This window comes from Silene latifolia, chromosome 6, assembly GCF_048544455.1.
Source record: "Silene latifolia isolate original U9 population chromosome 6, ASM4854445v1, whole genome shotgun sequence".
NCBI classification, from domain to species: Eukaryota; Viridiplantae; Streptophyta; class Magnoliopsida; order Caryophyllales; family Caryophyllaceae; genus Silene; species Silene latifolia.
In genome coordinates, this window is record NC_133531.1 from 7,691,602 (window position 1) to 7,713,518 (window position 21,917).

Below are 21,917 nucleotides of genomic sequence, written 5' to 3' on the forward strand. Positions count from 1 at the left end.
ATAATAGCCAACCCAACCGACAAACCGGGCGGAACCAAAAGTCGCATTGCCTTGACTACTAACCAAGGCACAATCGTCAATCCGATAAACAACTTCGTGTTGGCTAGGTCTTGTAATTCGGCCGAGTCTTGCGTGATATGGTCTTATACAACAATTTTCTATCTAATCGGTCCTAAACCAAAAAAAGCACTTGGGCCAACTCAACAAGCAGCCAATAAACTCATTCTAGTGGACATGGTCCCAGAAAAGAACGAAGTTGAAGTTTGAATGATATAGGCTTGGAATAATAAAATTGAGAGGCCCTATTATCAACATCTTAGCCATATAAATAGTGAGGTTATTCCGCTGAACCCACAAAATAAACGGGTATAGACAAGGTATTTAAGGAAAATTACAAAGGCCTAGCTGGTTAGCGGGTTTGGTTCATACCATCAAAGGTTTTGAACCAAAATATGAACTTGTTAATACACGAACTTTGATTCGATTTAATAGAGTTGTACCAAATCATTGGCGTTTTTTCATTTTGGGTTAATGAAGTTATAAGGGCAAATTTGATACTGAGGCTCTGTTTGGTAAAACGAATTGAAAAGGAATTTAAACACGAAAAGGTACTTTAGGCGAAAGCTAAAAACTTTGAAACACGAAAAGGTAATGATAAGAAGCGAAAATTAGGAGCTGATAAGGTGATTGATTATATAAAAAATTGTTTGGCAAACTAACTGAAAATGTAGCTTATTTTGGTAAAATGACGTAAAAGGATATAATAATTATTTAATATATTATAAATTGAAAGGACAAAAACGTAATATTACCAAGAATCAGGCACCTGAAATGTGAAATGCTACTCTAGGTAGCATTTCATTTCAGGTAGCTTATTTGGGCAAAAAAGCTACTTACCAAACACATCCATATAAATAAACTACCTGAAACTTTTATCAAAAAAGCTAGTTCAGTCAAAACAGGTACCTGAAATGTCTTGTCAAACAGAGTCTGAGTCCAGATAAATTAGCTGACATTGTGAATCCAATCCTATTAAGCTTGTTTAGTTTAACTAGTTAATCCTCAACAAGATAAAAAAATTTGTAACAAAAAAAAAAAACAAGATAAAAATTGAAACTAAAGTTGAAGTTATATTTTTCACATTTTTAGGTTTTAGTCAAGAATTATAATTTTATCTAATTTGGCAATGGTCATAATTACAACAATGATTTGGGGAATAGATTTTTGTAGTAGAGTAGTTGATCATCCATGATCTATCTATTAATGCGTAGCCTCATATGAAAATTGATTTTAACGAAATAGATTTGGTGTGGTGGTTACTAACTTCATTTCTTAATCATGAAATCAAGAGTTCGATTCCTCTCCACGGGCCATGAAAATTAATCAAACTCCTTGGCCAACCGTTTTAACTTTACCTAAGTGACTTGCATAACTCGTTTTCAACAAATCAAACGGAATTATGTTCAAGCTTAACTCAACTTTATTCGGTTAGCGAAATAATAATGAGAGCGTATAAGATTGAATAGGAAAGATCAGACAAATAATGGAAAGATTGTTATATACTCTTGAAATAGTAAAAGGTGAATCATGATTATGATGAAAATGAGGAGACATGAGTGCAAATAAGTTGTGCAGTAAAAAGGCCCATCTCCTGTCAAGGACAATTCGGAAGATGGTAGAGTTACACCAGGTGTATGAGGCCCTCATACACCACCAATAATGACGCGCCACTTGTCCAATTCAAAGAATCTTTTTTAATCTAATTAATCCCTTAATTCCTTCATTAATTGCCCCCCTAATTAATGTTCTCGGTTTTGTCACATATTTTATTAATTAAAAAAAACTTCTCTCCTAATTTATATTTAAGTCTTATTTATTACTAATACCTTTTATTATTTTTAGTATTTATGTATACAGTATATACCTTTAATATTTCGTATATTTATGTATACCTCTAATATACGTACACAGTCCTGTATACGCTACGGTTAATTGATATGTATTGTATCAATTTCTTTATACGGTATGATTACTCCTTATATGTATGTTTATGTATTTACGTTAATTTTTTTTTTTTTAATTTTTTTTTTCAATTAATATTTTTTCATATAATACCTTTTCTTTTGTCTTATATTATTTTAAATTATACCTAAATTTCGTTGTAATTTATTTTTTTGCGTAATGTTTTGTAATATTTAATTTCTTGAAATTAATTTTTTTTTAAAAAAATTTAAAATTAAATTTATTTTATGATTAATTTTCATTGTACTTTTTTTTTTTTGCTTATGTGGGTATGAGTAAGTTATGTCTTTTTTTATACACATTATTTTAAAATTTTAATTAAATTGATAAATATTTTATTTGCTAATATCCATGACCGGAAGTTAAAAAGACCTTATATATATATATAGGATTTGGACATATGACAAAGTATAAGTTAGTGGGTGCGGTGGTTTCCTTACTTAGTTCATGCTTTCCTTACTAAGTGTCTCGTGTTCGAAACCTCTTGTGGGTTTTTCTTTTTGTTTTTGGCATAATTTTGCACAAGTTAACCGTATGCTATTCTAATACTCAATCTTTGTGAAAATGAATTAAGGAAAATAGTCATTGATTTTGATTGATCATACATTATTTGTTTAAAGAAGTCAAATGATATACAAAAAAAAAATCATACTTCCTATTTACAACCTATGACTATAATTTGTATATTGAGAATATTGAGAATTTGAATATTGTGACCTAAATTGCGATTGGGAGAACGTCGGAGTATTTTGTGACGGTGTAAAACGTGGAGTATTTTGTGTACCACTAAAGCCACTCATAAAGGATGAAGCATCATCGTTTGGAACATGTCGGGTTGGGTTCGTATTTGGGGGGAGCGTAGTGGTTGTCGGATCCTCATCATTTGTCTTTCTCCTTCTCTTTGTCTGTTTGACAATACGTCTTCCGCCATTCCTCGCTTGTCGGGGGGTCTCTAATGTCACCTTCTTGTTGAGGTGTGTTTATGATAGTCTCCCTAGGTCGTAGTCTCCTACGACCCCACATTTTTGAGGAAACTCCACCTGCCGCAAATGAATCTATAGACTGTATCCCAGCATGAGCCTCTAACTCTTTGATTAGTTCATCGGTTCTGCTATTATAAATGGCAGAAGACCCTTCACTTTGCATAGCCAACCTTTTAATGTAATCATTTTTTACCGTTATCTCAAGAGACCTTTTAACACGTTCTGACTCATCCGGGTTGTAGTACCCAACCCGAATATTTTCGTATCCTCTAACCAAATCCTTGCGCCAGCGTTCGATTATGTATTTGTCTGGGATAGCTTTTACGTCCAACACATCAAGACACTTCATGATATGGCGACATAAGATCCCTCTAAATTCAAACATCTTACAACCACATTTATACTCACCAGTGATTGTGTCAATACTCACTTCAAAACTTCTTCGATCTTTCTTCCAAAATGCTTATGTCACTTTTGATGTGGCCCTAAACCTCTTGATGAAACCCAAACTATTTGGAAGAGTTTCGACATTGGTGCTTATACAACCATATACCTCTGTTTTCACCTCTCCGAATTTCTTGTTTGTGTAGACCTTACTAAAGATATCCTCGAATAATATCATGGGATCCCATTTAAGTGGGCTCTTAATGTCTTTGGCGTTATTGACTTTCTCGTCCTCCACCTTTTTCTCTATGGCATCCTCGTCTTTGCTCCATGAATTGCATCGGGCGGTTTCTATGCTCATGTACGTTTTAATAAATCTGTTTGTTTGTTCACTCCTCTGAGTAGAAGACATACCCGCACAGAAAGTGTCTTTCCAAAAAACAGGCATCCACCGCTGTCTCATATCCCATGCACCCCTCAACCATTTGTTACGTCGCAAGTTGTATTTTTCCATGAAATCGTCCCACATATCTTGCAGTTCCTCCTCGGTGATACTCTCGTGTACAAGCGTACGCAAATCTCTGTCAATCTGAGGAAATTGTGGGTGGTCTTTTAGATTCTTATCCGCGTTTTGAAGAATATGCCAAAGGCATAATCTATGTTTAGTCTCCGGGAACACTTTCTTGATTGCCCCTTCCATTGCTTTACATTGATCAGTTAGTAAGACGGTTGGAGCTCTACCCATACATTCTATCCACTTCTCAAACACCCACTCGAATGACTCTGTGTCTTCGTATGAAATTAAAGCCGCTGCATATTTGGATGTTGTACCCAAATCCACATTTTTTCCTCCTATTTGGGTATTCATCTCGGTTTGTTAGTTTTTTAATTTGTAAAATATTTAAATTATTATATAAAATGTGGACTTCTAGTATTTTCCATTTATGTACTTTATTCAATTCCATCTCTTTTACTTGTTTAGTTGAATAGTTAAAATTGATTTGACAAAACACAACACAAAAAGAATAATGAACTGAACAATTGGGAGATTTGACATAATACCAACCAAAAAGAGTAATAAAAAATGAATAATTCAAATTTTATTTGACATAACACAACTTGAAATGACTATTGTAACTTGAAATGACTATTGTTGTTGCGTGTGTAAGAAAATCCGGCGGCATGCATAAAGTCTTCAATTCTGAGAAACGATTTGACTTCCAAATCAAATCAAGTCACAACTTTTAATAAAAAAAAAAAAAAGATTTTAAAACCCTAACTACTACCTTTTCCCATTATAAAAGGCAAAACACATTCATCTCAAAATTATCTTTCAGTACACAAACCCTAATCTTTTTTTATCCATACTCCTCCATTATCAATCAAGGTATTTGTTCTTTTATCTTCAATTATTGTTTGGGTTTTTTGTTTTTGTCAGAATTGATTTTATTGAATAAATCCCAAACCCAAATCGATTTTTTTAACTATCTATTTAACTGATTGTGCGGTTGTTGCTTCTTAATTTAATTTAATTGTTTCAGATGGATAGACAGTTTGTTGCTTTCTTATTTCAATACACAATGGATCGCAGAAACGTTCTCACTTTCTTGCGAGAGATTGACGTTCGATTGGAAACCCTAATCACAGAGCGTCTCATGTACGAGACATGGCCATAACAAGAGGGATGCATGACGTACAAGCAAATATGGATAATATGATAAGCATATTAAGGGCAAATCGCGAACGGCGCTAATAGAAATTAGCAAAATTGAAAGGGAGATTGTTCAACTTGAATCTCTTGGATTTTAATTAATTTTAGTTAATATTTCGTATTTTGTAAGGATTATTGTAAGTATGGTTTGTATTATATTTTATGAATCTATGAAGATCCTTTTTATTTACCCAGATGCAAGTGTCTTTAGTTGCAAAATTAACAATGAAATTTATACAAAAAAAAAAGAGAATTAAACGACAAAATGTAAACGAAAATAGATTATTATTAACATAAACTTTTAAAAAAAGAGTACAATATTAAGCCTAGTCCTTATTAATCAAGGACTTTAAAATGTTAATATCATCCTCTAATTCTTTCCTAAGTTTGCAACATTTTTCATGTGTACCCAACACGGATTTGACGAAATCATCCGCTTCCTTCTCCATTTCCTTCATGCCTTTTGCATAACAATCGCTGCGAATTTTAATCGCCCCGACCACCATCTTCATCACTCTGAACTCCTGTTCATGGAGCATGGCAACCTGTTCTTCTAAACCGATTCTGATTCAATAGCAATATTGTGAAGTCCTTCCATTTGAAATTTCTGAGGTTTTAGAGAGAAGATAAAGAGAGATAAAGTGAATGAGTAAGGAAAGGTTAGGTAGAAATGGATACTTCTTTTAACTCACCCGTATTTATAACAAGGATGGTGACCTTTGGTTCATGAATTAAATTAAATTAGATTAAATTAAGTGGTTCATGAATAAATTCAATTAAACTATGAATAATACGCCTCGATTGGAAACCCTAATCACGGAGCGTCTCATGTACGAGACGGATCCTTTGGTTTGTATTATATTTTATAAAACTATGAAGATCCTTTTTCATTACCCACATGCATGTCTCTTCAGTTGCAAAATTAACAATCAAATTTATACTAAAAAAACAAATAGTAGAGAATTAAACGACAAAATGTAAGAACGAAAATAGATTATTATTATTAAGATAAACTTAAAAAAAGTACAATATTAAGCCTAATCCTTATTAAGTAAGGATCGTAAAATCTTAATATCATCTTCAAATTCTTCCCTAAGTTTGCAACATTTTTCATAAGTACCCAACACGGATTTGATGAAACCATCCGTTTCCTTCTCCATTTCCTTTATGCCATTTGCATAACAATCGTTGCGAATTTTAATCGCCCCGACCACCATCTTCATCGCCCTCAACTCCTGTTCACGGAGACAGGAAACTTGTTCTTCCAAAAAACTCATAGATCCAATCATAAGATCGTTAAGGCCTGCAATTTATTTGCCATTTCAAAAAATCGAGTTTTTAGAGAGAAAATAAAGAGAGATAAAGTGAATGAGTAAGAAAAGGTTAGGGAGAAAGGTGATTCTTCTTTTAACTCCCCTCGTATTTATAACAAGGATGGTGACCTTTGGTGAACCATAACATGAATAAATTAAATTAAATTAAACTAAATAAAATTAAATTAATAAAATGTGGTGGTTCATTAATAAATGCAATGAAAATTAAAGAAACACATCGGAATACTAAAAGACAAAATTTTCTAAGATTATAATTACAATATTAAGGAAAATAAAGATTACAATATTAAGGAAAACTAAATTAATAAAAACTAAAACTAAAACTAAATTAAAGGTTACAATATTAAGGAAACAAAATAAAACTAATTTCTAAGATAAAGAAGGCAAAATAGCCTCTAAGGCCCCGATCTCCCTCTCCAAGTCCTTCCTGAAATCGTATGTCCTCTGATAGTCACGTAAGAAGGATTGTATGAGGGACTCGAGTGATTTGTCGAAATCTTTGATACCTCTTTCATGCCAACGGTTGCGGCGTTCCATAAGGGATTTCATCCTCGAAACATGCTCCAACTCCGTCACACAGAGCTCATCCACCAAAGCTTGTTTACCTCTGATTGATCTATTAACAACATCAACGGCCGCGTTTTCCATCTTGACGTATACAAATATAAGGATTAAATTAGAATTAAGAATAATAAAGGTATTATTGAGAGAAGAGAGAGAGAAGTTGAACAAATAGAGAAAGAGATGAAAATAAGTACTATTGAGAGAAGTTAGAGAGAGACTTTTATTATGTTTTAGTTGATATGATAACAAAAAAAAATGCTTATAAAGGTTGTAATATTTACCAATCCGTGGCTTTATTTGTGATTGGTCACTTATAGGATCAACGGCCACGATTTAATGTGGAATATCATCAAATATTTTAATTACAACTGAACGGTCACGATTAACTATTAAGTACCATCACTTTTTAAGTTGTTTTAACACTAGATTGTCCTTTTCCCGCCAAAATATTCGTACAATCCTATTGATCATACGTTGCAACGATTAGTCGATAGCAACATACGATCTCATCTTAAGTCTTAGAAACTTGTTAAAATTAGTCCTACACTGTTGATCGGAATAATTAACTAATTATAGCAACATACGATTGATAACAACTTAACTTAGGTCTTACGTCCCGAGACATAGATATCTACACCCGTATTGATCGTACATTGCTATGATTAGTGAATAGCAACATACGATTGATAACAACTTAACTTAGGTCTTACGTCCCGAGACATAGGTATCTACACCCGTATTGATCGTACATTGCTATGATTAGTCAATAGCAACATACGATTGATAACAACTTAACTTAGGTCTTACGTCCCGAGACATAGGTATCTACACCCGTATTGATCGTACATTGCTATGATTAGTCAATAGAACGCATTTACGATCTATAACATTTTAAACATAGGCATCTAAACCCGTATTGATCGTACATTGATATAATTAGTCAATAGCAATGTACGATGTATAACATCTTAAACCACAAGACATAGGTATCTAAACTCGTATTGATTGTATATTGCTATGATTAGTCAATAGCAACGTTCGATCGATAACATCTTCAACCATAATACATAGGACCATAATACATTGGGATCTAAACTCGTATTGATCGTATATTGCTATGATTACTCAATAGCAATGCACGATCGATAACATCTTAAACCATAAGACATAGGTATCTTAATCAATTATCCCGTTCTAATCATATATAAACTCATATTGATCAAACGTTAAGTCTTAACCTTAGGTCTTAAATTTACGTCTTAACCTTACGTATTACACATACATCGTACATATGGCTAAAAACCCTAAAACCACAAATAAACCCTATAAACCCTATACACCCAAAACTCCTAAAAAGCCTAGAAACCCTAAACCCCAAATAAACCCTAAACCCCAAATAAACCCTAAAATTTTATTTTAACCAAACCATGATGGACTAAAATTTGGATGATCATCAACGCGACAAGCTATGTAGAACATTTGTATTATATTTCTATTTTAATATTTTAACTTAATAAACAAAATAAATTAAGTAACAGTAAAACCATTCATTTTTTAACTGTTGTTTTTTAAACACAACAAAAATAAAAACTTATATTTTAATATAAATTTAACTGTTTTTTTTTTATTTCATAACAAATAAAAACTTATATTTTAATATCAATTTAACGATTGTTTTAATATATTAATATTTTAAAACTTGTTTTTTATATTCATTTATTATATTAATATGTTACTTTATCAATGTAACTGTATATTTATATTATGTTTTCAATAATAAAATTTATATTTTAATATTTTAACTTAATAAAACTAACATTTAAAAATATGTTTCGGCATTAATATGTTACTTTAGTCTACGAATTACATAAAATATTTACTTTCAATTATTTAAAAACATGTAAATAAATTAAGATATATATTATTTACTATTATTTTTAATAATATAATTGGTCATTAATAATTTTAATCTACTTGCCTTTTCGAAATCTGTAAAATAAATTAAGATGCATAGGGAAGACAAACGTTAATAATTCAATTTTATGGAGAATAGTAAGAGTTACACTATTTTTTTTTTAATTCCATTTTATCGAGTATGATAATGATCGCCCTTTTTGGTTTATATTTTTTAATTTTAATTTATAAGGACAATTAAATTAAAAGAAAGGTAATATGAAAAGAAAATTACTTTCATTAATATTAAAAACGACGTACAAAGGGAAAAAAAAAACAACAAACAGAATTTAAAAACTAAACCTAATGACTACAACCAACACAAGAATCAAATCTAAGTTTCTTAGAATTGAGCCTTCTTGGACGAGTCCTCCCGAACCTCTTCTTGGACATCTTTGAAGGGAGGATGTCGGGGGTTTTTGTGCATGGCGAGTTCCCCATAGCTTTTCCGGAGTTCTTCGGCTTAGGAGGGGTTGCTATAACCTCAATCACCTCCACTACTTCGTCCTCCTCTTCCTCCTCCACCCTAACAATAGAGGAATCAATTTTAGGGGTAGCTAACATCTCTATCCCATCGTCAATTTTCTTCCAATACATTTTGTCGAGTTCAAATTTACCCCAATTAAGCATATTAAATTCCTCCTCAAATAAATCGACAAGGAAAGTATTTCCATGGTAACCCGGACTAGCTCTCGTTAAAGCATTTTGGACATTAGTAGGACCAACTTGTTTGATTATTTCTCTCATGAACAATCTCGTGCACACAATGTCTCTTGCATGGGCTTTCCTCTCTTCCGACATTTTTGTTATTTCACTTGAGGATAGTTAAATTAATTTAGTAGGGAAGATGTAGTTTGGATGAATTAAAATTTGGAGGGAATGACTATATTTATAATACAATATTTCCCTCCCAAAAAAAATAATCAATGCATGGTTTCCCGCCAAATGCAAGTTAGGTGGAGAAAACCCTAACGACCTTTCATCTTCTTAATGATTACAAAATAATAATAAGAAGTTATAGATTATCAGCAAACAATTCGTGTAGCACAGTTGGTAAGATACATAATTTTCTAACCAGACGTCTAAGGTTCGAACCTTGTTGCGGTACATTTTATTAACAACTTTTTTTTACGTACTTTTTGTAAAAAAAAAAAAAGTATTTAAATGAAAATAGTTGTACCATAAATAATTACGTCCAACAAATTTTTATTATTAACATTTTTTTAAGAACTTTTTTATTAAATAATTATGTCCAATAATTTTTTTTTAAGAAAAATACAAAATAAATTTTAAATTTTTTTTATTTAACTCACTAATTTCATACTTAATATTATGAAATTATACAAAAATAAATATAATGTAAAAACAGTGCCTTATAAAATGCAAAAACAATTTATCAATAATAAAAAAAAAATAAAACCTTGAAATACAGAACGCAAATATATTCAATAATAAATTAAAACGAAAAATACATATAAAAAATAATCAGCAAAAATAATTATACAAAATATATTACAAAGATAAATAATAAATAAGAAGAAGAGATACAAAATTACGAAATATACAGTATAAAAATGTATACAATTAATATCGTATAAGCTCAGGTACAAATATAACGTATTAATTAATGTATCCGCCTCAATATAAATATACGGTATACAAATGTATACATAAATATTGAAATACACAAAAATATTAATAATAAATAAGAGTGAATTAAAAATTAGGAGAGAAATTTTTTTAAATTAATAAAATATATGGCAAAACCGAGGACATTAATTAGGGAGGGTAATTAATGAAGGAATCAAGGGATTAATTACAATAAATCAGATTCTTTGAGTTTGACATATGGCGCGTTTTCATTGGTGGTGTATGAGAGGCCTCATACACCTGGTGTAACTCTACCCTTTTCGGGACAATTCTGGTAGTTGGAGTTATCAATTTCAGGGAGATACACATTTTTCCTTGTTTCTGTATTTTTGATCATTTAGACGGTCATTTTTTGTCTGAATCTTCGGACGGGTATATATGACCATTTTATCATTAAATGTAACCACAATGATACAGACAGTGTTACAGGTAACTTGTTTTTCAATAATGATCACATTTGGCTGTAAAGTGGTTACAAAATCCCGTCTTATTACTTTAGACCAAAATGGTCCGTCTGAAACAAGATCAGCTATTGATAAAAACCTTTTTTTTTTCACTTTTACATATCCTGAATTATGTTCTCGCCCCCCTAAACTTCAATCCTAGCTCCGTCACTGCTCAAAACCTCAACCATCCGTTTCATATTTATAAGTCGAATCGCTTAATTTCAAATGTTACCGTCATTCGTCAATTTTTACCTTTACTTTTCTTTAGTTAAGCGCGATATTTTAACCACGGAATAAATTAATTGGTACTCATATATTAACATAAAAACTATCCAAACAAAAACCCAAGCACTATTTAAAATAATTTTATGCTTAGCTGCAGAAGATGCAGAAGATGATGGCGAGCTCGTCGCAAGTACTTGCAACCATGTCCGTGTCATACAGTTGTATGTGATCTTCTTGTTTTATTTTCACATTATTTCAATAATAATGTTATGCTTAGCTGCACATTACCTGGTGTAACTATAAGTAGAAGACGACCTACGTACATTTCCGGCATCACATACATACATACATACATACATACATACATACATACATACATACATACATACATACATACATCCATCAAGTGCAATGGGAAAGCTCTTTAATGGGATGATCGTAGCAACTTTCGTCTGCTTGGCTCTTCAAGTTGTTATGTCTACTGCCCAGCTATCAGGTATATATCTTTACTTTGTATTAAGTTTTGCGTCATTATTCGATATTCGACTAAACGGAGATTAAACATGAAAGAATGTACAATAATGGTTTAAATAGTTAAATTGTTATAGCAACATAAGATTTCCTATTTTAGTCATTTTAATATATTCCAAACTCACTATATTTTTTTTACGAGTTTTTCTATCATGTGTCTATTATAAGAATTCCTATTACGGAGTACAGTATTATTTTGCGATAGACAAAGAAAATGTAATCTAATTAATCGTCCTGGTTTGATGAAGACGAGTTGAAGACGTGCATAATAGGGAAGATCGAAGCAGGAGATATTCATGGGTTCTGCGAAAGTATAGTCGAAGACTTCAACGACATGTCGGGGGAATTCAGCTTCGACGATATCCAAAACTGTCTAACAAATGTTAAAAAGAATAACAAAAATTGCAAAAACGAAAACCTGTTTTATAAAATTGCTCAGAATTTTAAATGCACACAAAAATATGTCAATGCACGTAAATCTTGTACGGTTACTCTCCCTGTTCTTACGACTACTCCCGAGCTAACTCAAGGTATCTCCCTATTCTGTACTTTGTAATCAGTAAACTCCGATTCAACAGGAAGTTTACAATTTTATTATTTTGTGTAGAGTATTTTAATCAAAATAAACAATCTGTTGAATTAGAGGGATCGGAGTATTAATTAAGTTTATTTGAACAATTGACTTAAAAATGAAACTATATAAACGCGTTTGTAATCTAATTGATCGATCGTCCTGGTTTGATGAAGACGAGTTGAAGGCATGCATAACAAAGAAGGTCGAAGCAAAAGATATTCATGGGTTCTGCGAAAGTATAGTGGAAGACTTCAACGATATGTTTGGGGAATTCGAAGATGTCCAAAGTTGTTTAGCAATTGTTAGAAAGGCTGATAGGATGCCCAAAGATTGCAAAAACGAAAACTTGTTTTATAAAATTGCTCAGAATTTTAAATGCACACAAAAATATGTCAATGCCCGTAAATCTTGTACCTAGGGAACCTAAGCTGGTTTAACTTCAATATTATCATACTCACATTATAATATTATTTTAATATTTTGTGCGACTATGATAAAAATAGAATATTATTATTATCGCTTTTGTTTCATTGTTGCTGTTTCTTTTCTACAAGCTTTGTATTTATTTTATTTTACCAGGGTGGTGTTGTAAGTAAATTATTATAATTGAATGTTATACGGAGTATTTTTTTTTTATCAATGGTTTTACCGAGATTCGGAGATGTTTCATTTTTACCAATTTGGATTAAATTAGAAAAGTTTCCTAATATTAACTTTACCTTGATGGGAATTGAAATTATGTCAAAATCATAGGAGTAATTCGGAAACATGGACGATTTTGACATAATAAAAGGCCAATAGGGCCTCCTAAAATAATCATGTCGTGTTATGTTTTTGTGTTATATCAATGTTTGAAAAGAGTAGAAATATATTTATATGAAGGAGGATCGAGAAAAATTAGGATTAATTTAGTAAAGAAGTCATTTGTGTTTAGAGAGCAGAAACCAAACACGACTCACATAAATGTGCGTCACTGGGCTCAACCCAATCCCGTTAATTTTGTGTCGTGTCATTATTTGTCAGCTCTAATCGTGAGCATCTTAAAAGTATTAGCAGACGTGTAAAAAGTGGGCTTTAGAAAACAATAAAGACGTTGGGCTAGCGAGTAGCGATTAAAGCCTTAAACACATTAGAGGTGATCATGGATTGGGCTTGGGCTGGGCTAAGACCAAAAAAATACCCCGTTTATAAGGCTGGACAGGGCCTATACCTGACAAAATTGTCCCGACTCGACACGAACCCGGTCCGACACCCGAACTCAAGATCTGAACCCGAATTGACCCGATCTAGTATAATCTGGCCCGAATGCTTATTGTTACAAACTTATTATTATTAACAAATAACTTCATAATAGCTGGCCCGAAAATGACCCGAACCCGAAATGACTAGACCCGACCTAATTGATCTGTTTGCCAGGTCTAGCTAGACCGGGCCAAATTTATAGGCCTATTTTATGAGCCCAAACCCAATTCTTTAAGAAGAGTTCTATCCGTCTCAATATTAAAATAGATCAAATAAGTTGCAAGATTGAGTAGGAAAGAAAACGTGCATGGTGGAAAGATTGGTATATACTCTCCAAATAGTAAAACTGTAAAAGGTGAATCATGATTAAGATGAAAATGAGCAGACATGAGTGCAAATAAGTTGTGCAGTAGAAAGGCCCATCTCCTGTCAAGGACAATAGTGGTAGTTGGACTTATCAATTTCAGGGAGAAACATTTTTCCTTGTTTCAGTATTTACCTGAGAAAAAGTAGAAACCATACCTGCAAAATTGGAGTGAGATATCTGGGAATTTTCTACAGCAATTCTTATCATGACTTGATCAATTACAGAAGTTACTAAACCATCAATCATACTAGAATCCAGAGAAGAAGCACCATTCTGAAACCCACTCTGTTGATCAGAATCATCAAGAGGAGAATCCACGTCCAAGATGTCAACATTATTGGCAGTCTGCTTAACATTAGATCTCTGAGAATTTGATTTGTTACCATAGCCACCTCTCCCTTTACCTTTATTGTTTCTATCATTGGGAAAACCCCTAACATTGAAACAATTGGAAGGCTTGTGTCCAGTCTTTCCACAATGAGGACATTTATTGAGCCAAAAACAGTCACTGGTATTATGAGTTGTAACATTACAGCGAGTGCAAAACCTTGAATTCCCAGATGATTGATTACCAACTTTAGCTTTCTTGAAACCAGTCTGCAGAGTATCTTCTTGAACACCAGCAGCATAAGCAGTCACTTCAGCCAAAACATCAACACCATCTGTAATCTGCTTCTGCCTCTCAATCTTTTGCAAGAGTCCTAACACCTTGTTCATAGTAGGCAAGGGCTCCATTGATAGTATCTGTGTTCTAACATTATCATAACCCTTGTTTAACCCCATGAGAAATTGGATTAGTTTGCCATTATTCTCTCTAGTAATAATCCTCTTGATCAAGGTGCAAGAACAAAGATCAAGTTTACCACAACTGCATGTAGGAACAGGATCTACACTATCAAGAGTCTCCCATAGCAGCTTCATCTTACTGTAATAATCCACCAGTGATGAATTTTCTTGACTGACTGCCCCCAAATCTTTCTTGAGCTGATAAATCTCAATTGCATTGGCAGTACCATATCTCTCAACCAATTCTGCCCACAGTTCTTCTGCAGACTTAACAAACTTCAGATTTTCTCTGATAGACTTATCAAGTGAATTAAGAATCCACTTAGTTACCATTAAATCATAACGAAACCATTGCTTGTACTTTTTATCAGTGACAGGTGGTTTGGCACATGTACCATCCAAAAAACCATCTTTATTTTTGGAGGTCAGAGACATGTAAACTTCTTGTTTCCACCCCAAGAAATCGTGACCTTCAAACAGAAACGAGGCCAAAGTTGCATTGGGTTGATCTGATGTAGATAAGAACAAAGGATCTTCAAAATAGTCATAACTGGAGGTGCGTGGAGATGAATTCTCAGGCATTATGATCTGATGTGGATGAAAATTTTAAGAAAAAAGAAGAAGATGTGATGTAGATGATGAAGATACAGTAACAAACTTTATATTTGATGAATGCGGAAGCGAAAAATATTGAATTCTTGATCTGTTTTGTCAAGAATCAGATGAATGACCAGGATCAGAAACTTCTCCTGATACCATATGAAATCATAATACAGATGTAATGAACAATATGAATTGTAATATTATTGATCAAAACTTATTTTTACAATCATTGTGGTTGGTGTGTATTTATAGCTACATAAACCGACTTCTAACTAATGCTGATGTCAGCTTGTAACCAACCTATAACTAACTTAACTAACCAACTGTTATACAACCGTTTATACATCAGTCCATATATAACTGGTTGTAGGATAGTATTTGTGCACCGTTCATGTGAAACGGAACGTTTGGATCGTATGATGTTACAAATCCACATTATTGAATACAACAAATAATAACATTAAATAAAAGATAAAAATTGAAACGAAAGTTGAAGTTATATTTTTCACATTTTTAGGTTTTAGTCAAGAATTATAATCTTATCTAATTTGGCAATGGTCATAATTACAACAATGATTTGGGGAATAGATTTTTTGTAGTAGAGTAGTTGATCATCCATGATCTATCTATTAATGCGTAGCCTCATATAAAAGTTGATTTTAACAAAATAGATTTGGTGTGGTGATTACTCACTTCATTTCTTAATCATGAAATCAAGAGTTCGATCCCTCTCCACGGGCCATGAAAATTAATCAAACTCCTTGGCCAACCGTTTTAACTTTACCTAAGTGACGTGCATAACTCGTTTTCAACAAATCAAACGGAATTATGTTCAAGCTTAACTCAACTTTATTCGGTTAGCGAAATAATAATGAGAGCGTATAAGATTGAATAGGAAAGATAGACAAATAATGGAAAGATTGTTATATACTCTTGAAATAGTAAAAGGTGAATCATAATTATGATGAAAATGAGCAGACATGAGTGCAAATAAGTTGTGCAGTAAAAAGGCCCATCTCCTGTCAAGGACAATTCTGGTAGTTGGAGTTATCAATTTCAGGGAGATACACATTTTTCCTTGTTTCTGTATTTTTGATCATTTAGACGTGTTAGGGTGCAAACCCTTGTCCCACATCGGTAGAATAAGGATGGAATATCATCTTTATAAGTGTCCAGAAAATATAATAGTACGAGGCCTTTTGGGAAGGAGCCCAAGAGTAAATCCGTGAGGGCTTGGCCCAAAGCGGACAATATCGTACTATTATGGACGGTGGATACAGATACAGCAGAGGCCCAACACAGGATATTCACGCTTCCGCACAACAAGTGGTATTAGAGCCCAATGTTCGACTTGGGCTAGACACGAGGATGCATCAGTAGGCCCAAGACTTGATGTAACACCCCCATACTCCAAGTGCCTTACCAGGACCACTCAGGTATGAAGACATCACCATCTCGGTCGCCCGAGGTATGATAATCAAATAGACAAAACGGAAACAACATTTATTATAAATAGTTTAATGATAAATACAATCCTCGAAACCAAACTGAAAGTACAATACATTATTCCAAACTATCTGTTCTCAACTGAAATGTAAATAAAGCTAAACTACAGCGGAAGACTCTATCGTCATGTCGTGGCCATCCCAGCTATCCCCGTACTCATCTCTATACCTGCTCAATATCTGCTCACCATACCCGAATGGATCACCGCAGGTTTTACAAAACAACACCGGGGTCAGTACTAATCACACAATCAATATAGATAACAATAATAAGACAAACAGACAGCTGAACTGCCACACACACACACACACACCACCCACTCCCATCATCTCAATCGACCGTCCATCCTTTGGACCCGCCACGCCGATGGGGACCGCACTGCCGTTCCCACCTAAGCCCCGCTCATCGTACGAGCGATAACCCTGTCCATTAATGTGCACATCCCCTTTCGTGGCGGGTTCCACGAAGGGCGAAACTAGGGCGTGAGATCACTCCCGCAAGTGACCCCACTCAGCCGAGAACGCATCTCGAGAGCCAAAGAACCCAAACACAATCACAATCACAAACACTATCATCATATCAGACAACTAACTACAGCACATCACCAATATCCCATTATGGGACTAATACTGAGTAGGAAATCCTACCTGGAAAGCACAACACGCAGACGGTATCTACAGCTGTATCAAAACGGCTCCTCTACGAATTCTCCTCCTACCATACAACACATAGATGCTACCATTCAATTACTACTCATAAAAACCCCCAATTCCTAAATTAGGGTTTCATCAATCTTAACAAAACATAATATAAATTATATTAAAAGCTTACCCTCGACGCAAGGAATCCAACGACGCGAACCACGATACAAACTGACCGTCTGAACTCCGGGAATTGTCAAGAACGCGATTAGGAAGAAGACTAGTTGCTTTCTCTCTTAAACAGGTTTTAGGTTTTGTAAAAAGTGATTTAGAATAAGGACGAATATGTTTAAATACCTAAATCGCGTAATTAACAAAACCCGAGAAAAACCCCCGCAAAACCGGACACTCGATCGAGTACCCAAGGTACTCGATCGAGTACCCACCTACTCGATCGAGTGTCCCAGCTACTCGATCGAGTGCCCAACAGGTCAGAAACTATTTATCTTCGCAACTTGCCCTTACTCGACAGAGTAAGGGCTACTCGATAGAGTACCCCCCCAAGACATAAATACGGAGTATTACAGTCTTCCCTCCTTAAAAGGAACTTCGTCCCCGAAGTTCAAACCACTACTAAAACAAAGGTACTCCAAAACATTACCGACTCAACAACCAAAACAAAACTCAACATAACACGCTACTTACCCAACTCATCCCGACAACCTACCGACGCAACATACAAAAAGGTGCATAAAACTCTTAAAAACTGCTCGCGATCATCTCCTACCCCCCTAAAAGAAACAAGGTTACGTCCCCGTAACCACACATACCTGATAAAAAAGAAAGGGGTAACGCTCTTTCATGATATCCTCTGCCTCCCATGTAGCTTCCTCGGTCTCGTGGTTAGACCAAAGGATCTTAAGCAAAACTGTCTCACCACTCCTGGTCTTTCTAACCTTTCGGTCTAGGATCCGCTTAGGTACCTCAAGATATGATAAAGACTCATCCAGCTCTAAGCTCTCTGCCTCCAACACATGTGACGGGTCACTCACATACTTCGCATTTGCGATACATGAAACACATTATGTACTCTCTCCAACGCAGCCGGTAAAGCCAAACGATAAGCAACTTCCCCAACTCGCTCTAAGATCTCATAAGGACCTATAAACTTCTGACTTAGCTTGCCTTTCTTCCCAAATCTCATAACTCCGCGCATAGGAGACACTTTCAGAAGAACCTTGTCCCCAACCTGAAACTCTATGTCCCGACGATGTAGATCTGCATAACTCTTTTGTCGATCCCGGGTGCTCTCATCCGTTCCCCGATCATCTTAATCTGTTCCACCATCTCATGCACCATCTCTGGTCCTAACACCACTGCCTCAGCACTATCGTCCCAACAGATTGGACTCCTACATCTCCTCCCATACAAAGCCTCAAACGGTGCCATACCAATACTAGTGTGATAGCTGTTATTGTAAGAAAACTCTATCAAGTCCAACCTCTGCTCCCAGCTACCACCGAAATCCATCACACAAGCTCGCAACATATCCTCAAGGGTCTTGATTGTTCTCTCAGTCTGCCCATCTGTCGCAGGATGAAATCTTTGTACTCATCTTTTTGTTCCCAACGATTCTGCAACTCCTTCCAAAACCTCGATATAAACCTCGCATCTCTGTCAGACACTATGTCCTTAGGGACTCCATGTAACTTCAGCACATTCTTTCGATAGGCCATAGCCAATTGTGCCTTAGTCCATGTATCTTTCATTGGAACAAAGTGAGCTGACTTGGTCAGACGATCTACTATCACCCAAATCATATTGTTACCTTGTTGACTCTTCGGCAAACCCACAATGAAATCCATGGAAATGGATTCCCACTTCCACTCAGGCACCTCTAAAGATTGAATCTTGCCTTGTGGTCTTCTTTGTTCCCCTTTAACTCTCTGGCATGTCAAACAACGGGACACAAACTCAGCTGTCTCTTTCTTCATCCCAGGCCACCAAAACGTCTTCTTCAAATCTTTGTAAAGCTTGTCTCCACCCGGATGAACTGAATATGGTGTGCAATGCGCTTCTGTCATGATTGTCTTTTTCAACTCCTCATCATTAGGAACACACCATCTACCATCAAACCTCAAGCTACCATCTGTATGAATGGAAAAGCGGGACACTGTCCCTTTCTCTACTCCAGCTCTCCACTCCACTATCTTAGGATCCAAAGCCTGCTTATCCCGAATGTCATCATAAAACTCCATATGTACCGTCATATCACCCATGGCATCTCCTTTCTGCATCATATGTATCCCAAAGCTCGCTACCTCATCAAAGATAGAGCTGTACACAAAGAATGTACACTCTTCCTACTCAAAGCATCAGCTACAACGTTGGCCTTCCCTTCATGGTAGATGATCTCCATGTCGTAATCGCCAATCAACTCCATCCACCTCCTCTGTCTCATATTCAACTCCTTCTGCGTGAAGATGTACTTGAGACTCTTGTGATCAGAAAATACCTTAAAGATTGCTCCATAAAGGTAATGTCTCCAAATCTTGAGAGCAAACACCACTGCACCCAACTCCAGATCATGAGTAGGGTAGTTCTCCTCATAAGGCTTCAACTGCCTAGAAGCATAGGCAATTACTTTACCATTTCCGCATCAACACACACCCCAACCCATTCTTCGAGGCATCCGTATAAACCTCGAAATTCTCGCTCCCCTCAGGTAATGCGAGGACGGGAGAGCGTGGTCAAACGCTCCTTTAATGTTTGGAACGCCGTCTCACAACTCTCATCCCAACGAAACTTGTTCTCTTTCCTCATCAACGCTGTCATCGGTCTAGCTATCTTGGAGAAATCTTTCGAACGAACCGTGTAGTATCCACTAAACCCAAGAAACTTCTCACTTCAGCAACATTCTTTGGTGCTTCCCACTTTGTCACTGCCTCTATCTTCGCCGGATCCACAGCTACCCCATCTTTAGAGATTACATGCCCCAGAAAAGCAACTTTCTCCAACCAAAACTCACACTTGGACAACTTAGCATACAACTCATGATCCCTCAAAGTCTGCAACACGATCCTCAGATGCTCCTCATGCTCCTCCTTAGTCTTAGAGTAGACTAAGATATCATCGATAAACACCACCACGAACTGGTCCAAGAACTGTCTGAAGATCCTATTCATCAGATCCATAAACACTGCCGGCGCATTAGACAACCCAAACGGCATCACCACATACTCATAATGGCCATACCTCGACGTGAAAGCTGTCTTCGGTATGTCCACATCTCTAATCTTCACCTGATGGTACCCCGACCTCAAATCAATCTTAGAAAAGACTGTTGCACCACTCAACTGATCAAACAGGTCATCTATCCTTGGCAAAGGATACTTGTTCTTTATCGTCACACGGTTCAACTCTCTGTAATCTATGCACAGCCTCAAACTCCCATCTTTCTTCTTCACGAAAAGAACTGGTGCTCCCCAAGGCGATACACTTGGTCTAATGTATCCCTTCTCTATCAAATCATCCAACTGCTTCCTAAGCTCCTCCATCTCCTTAGGACCCATACGGTACGGTGCCTTAGAGATTGGCCCCGTCCCTGGCTTCAACTCAACGGTGAAATCTATCTCCCTCTTCGGTGGCAACCCGGAATCTCCTCTCGGAAAAACATCTCGCAAACTCTCCCACCATGGTATCTCGTCAACTGCCGGGCTCTCTATCCGGTCATCTCTCACATGGCACAAAATCAGAGGACATCCCTTCCTCAGATACGACTTCAAGGTGACAGCTGCAATCAACTTAACTTTGGGTTTAACTAGAAACCCACGGTAAGACACACTAACACCCTTAGGACCTCTTAGGGACACTTTCTTTTGATGACAGTCTATCTTAGCTTTATACTTTCATAACCAATCCATCCCAACTATCATCTCAAAACCATTAAAAGGGAACTCTAGCAAGTCTACAGGGAAATCGACTTGTCCAACTATCAAAGATACATCTCTAAACAACCTCCCACACGATACAGACTCTCCCGAAGGTATGAAAACTTGCTCCCTAACAGACTCATATACCCTCAAACCCAACTGTTTTACATGACTCGAAGACACAAACGACTAAGAAGCCCCCGAATCAAACAAAACAAACGTAAGAACACCATTAACAAGGAATATACCGGTGATCACGTGCGCATCTTCCTCAGCTGTCTTCTTGTCCATCATGAACAACTTGCCACTGGTCTTCTGCCCACCTCCCTGGACAGTACTGGCTGATGCGGTCGGCTTAGCACCCGACCCATGATTGTTGTTGTTGTTGTTCGCCGGTGTCTTCTGATAAGAATTACCGCCGTTGCGGTTGCCTCCACTCTGGTAACTCTGACCTCCCCGGTTT

The 21,917-nt window shown here is 35.7% G+C and overlaps 1 protein-coding gene across 1 annotated transcript; it reads right to left on the reverse strand.

The window, feature by feature from the left end:
- Window positions 1-2,901: 2,901 nt before the first annotated feature.
- Window positions 2,902-4,089, reverse strand: LOC141587461 (protein FAR1-RELATED SEQUENCE 5-like). The gene is made up of 2 exons (XM_074408944.1): window positions 3,559-4,089; window positions 2,902-3,390 (listed from the first exon to the last, which is right to left on the reverse strand). The coding sequence occupies exons 1-2, from the start codon at window positions 4,087-4,089 to the stop codon at window positions 2,902-2,904; spliced, it is 1,020 nt and encodes a 339-aa protein (XP_074265045.1).
- Between the last annotated feature and the right edge of the window lie 17,828 nt (window positions 4,090-21,917).